At 40.8% G+C, this 1,980-nt stretch overlaps 1 protein-coding gene across 1 annotated transcript; it reads left to right on the top strand.

Moving 5' to 3' along the window:
* Positions 1-1,011: 1,011 nt before the first annotated feature.
* LOC127809505 (probable E3 ubiquitin-protein ligase XERICO) lies at positions 1,012-1,636 on the top strand. Its single transcript, XM_052348337.1, has one exon. The coding sequence runs from the start codon at positions 1,097-1,099 to the stop codon at positions 1,496-1,498; it is 402 nt and encodes a 133-aa protein (XP_052204297.1). The 5' UTR covers positions 1,012-1,096; the 3' UTR covers positions 1,499-1,636.
* The last annotated feature ends 344 nt before the right edge of the window (positions 1,637-1,980 follow it).

Here is a 1,980-nt window from a genome sequence, read left to right as displayed (position 1 = left end):
CGTTGACCGGTTCGATTTTGGTTCAGTTCCCCACGATTTCGGTTATAATTGCCATCCCTAGTTACTGCAATGTTTAATGGTCAGCAGCTCACTTTTTATAAAAATTTCATTTCTTCAATTTTTTTATTCACTTGGGTGTCTCAATTTTGTTCAACTAATTTTTAGAGATGAATGACTTTCTCTCTTGATACTACGCTTTCTGAATAAATTCAGATACAGACATAATCTATACGCATTTAAAGTTAGACATTCAGTATAATTCATGTAAAATTTAAATTTTTTAACAAATTACCCCACTAATTCAAATTCTAATATATAAAACTCTAAACAATTTACTACCCTACAATGACTCATATCCAGGCATAGTGATTAATATAGAAGTCCAAATAATTAAACGCGGCATTCCCACGTCCAAGAAAAGAAGAGATAAGGGGTAGGTTGGAAGCTACCTTGTTGTTCTCAGTGTGTTTGATTTTTGAGAAAAATAAAATATTTTTGAGGAAAGACTTTGGAGGTGACATATAAGTATCAAAAGCTTATCATCCTGGTCATTTGGACATATCTCGTGATTTATTTTTTCAGTATAAATCTAGGAATATGATAGTTGAGGATGTCGATGATAAGACATAGTTAAAAAAAAAAAAAAAAGGTTTAGAGAACTCAAATTTAATTAATTTTAATTATATAATAATTTTTTTAAAAAAATATCTAGCATCTAACAATTCGGTGGATTACTGTAGCATGATGACAGGAGAGAGGTACCTCAACCTCAATAATTGTAAATGGTTGACGCAAACAACCTCACTCGTAGATCCGGAAACTTCCACTGCCACGCGTCACCATCTCATGGCTCCTGCCCCGAAACATCGAGTCACGTGGCACCTCCTCAAACTCAATCCCTCAGCTCCCACCATCAGTCCCCTTCTCTTACCCAAGCCTTACACGTGTTGCCACGTCCCCCCCCGCCCCCAACCCATGGTTAAGCTCTCCCCCGTATTTATACGGCTCCGGCTGGCTGGTTAAGCCCCAAAGCCAAACCCACGTTGTCTCTGGCGCCTCTGTTTCGAAGTGATTTTAATCTCCTTAAATCGGTCGTATGGGTCTCTCGAATTTCCCGAGTCCGGCGGAAGGGGTGCTGACGGTGCTGGTGAACACGGTGAACACAATGGCTCTGTTGAAGAACATGGTGAGGTCCGTGCTTCAGATTGTCGGAGCCGCCGCCGGGAGTGGGGCATCTTCGAATGTGGAGGAGCCGACGGCGGAGGCGGATAGTTGGAGAAGAGAAAGGAGAGTGTCGATTACAAGGTTCGGATCCTTGTGCGGCGGTGGCATTGAGAGAGTGTGGCCGGCAATGGAGTGCTCTGTTTGCCTGTGCAGGTTTGAGGAAGAAGAGGAGGTTGGCGAGTTGGCTTGCAAGCATTACTTCCACAAGGGTTGTTTAGAAAAGTGGTTTGATAACCACTACAGAACTTGCCCTCTTTGTCGCTCAATCTCGTGATTTGATAACTCAATTTTTTTATGAACACCAACCAAACGACCCCCCTCTCTCTCTCCGTGGGTGTTGTTTGGGCCATGTGCCCTCCGTTACTAACGTTATATTACACCTTATTTAATTATATATGTTGATTAGACGTTATATCACTTCAGCATAGATTGATTGGAATGCATTCCAGTGGAGCGGAACAGTGTGAGGATGAGTCAATCACATTTAACTATACCTATACTGTCTCTGCTTTTGCACCAGCTCATCGTACGAGTTTGCTTCTTTGAGTTGGTGGGATTAAGTTTATGTATATGAATATGAATCATATTAATGTTAATGACACCCCCTAAGTGCTCGAACAATATTTTGATGGGTCTAATGCCATAAAATAAAATGTATGGTCCTCTTTGGTTTAACATTATACGATTTTTTTTATTTTAGAAAAGGCTGCCATTGATTTCTAATCAGGTGGGATTGTTTGTCCGCTCCTAAGAATA

The sequence above is a fragment of the Diospyros lotus genome, chromosome 9, assembly GCF_014633365.1.
Source record: "Diospyros lotus cultivar Yz01 chromosome 9, ASM1463336v1, whole genome shotgun sequence".
In the NCBI taxonomy this organism is placed as follows: Eukaryota; Viridiplantae; Streptophyta; class Magnoliopsida; order Ericales; family Ebenaceae; genus Diospyros; species Diospyros lotus.
Note: the sequence above shows the minus strand (reverse complement) of the source record. Positions and strands in the feature narration are given on the sequence as shown.

Excerpts from the sequence above, each read along its gene's own strand:
- LOC127809505 (XM_052348337.1), top strand. The coding sequence starts at position 1,097 with ATGGGTCTCTCGAATTTCCCGAGTCCGGCGGAAGGGGTGCTGACGGTG.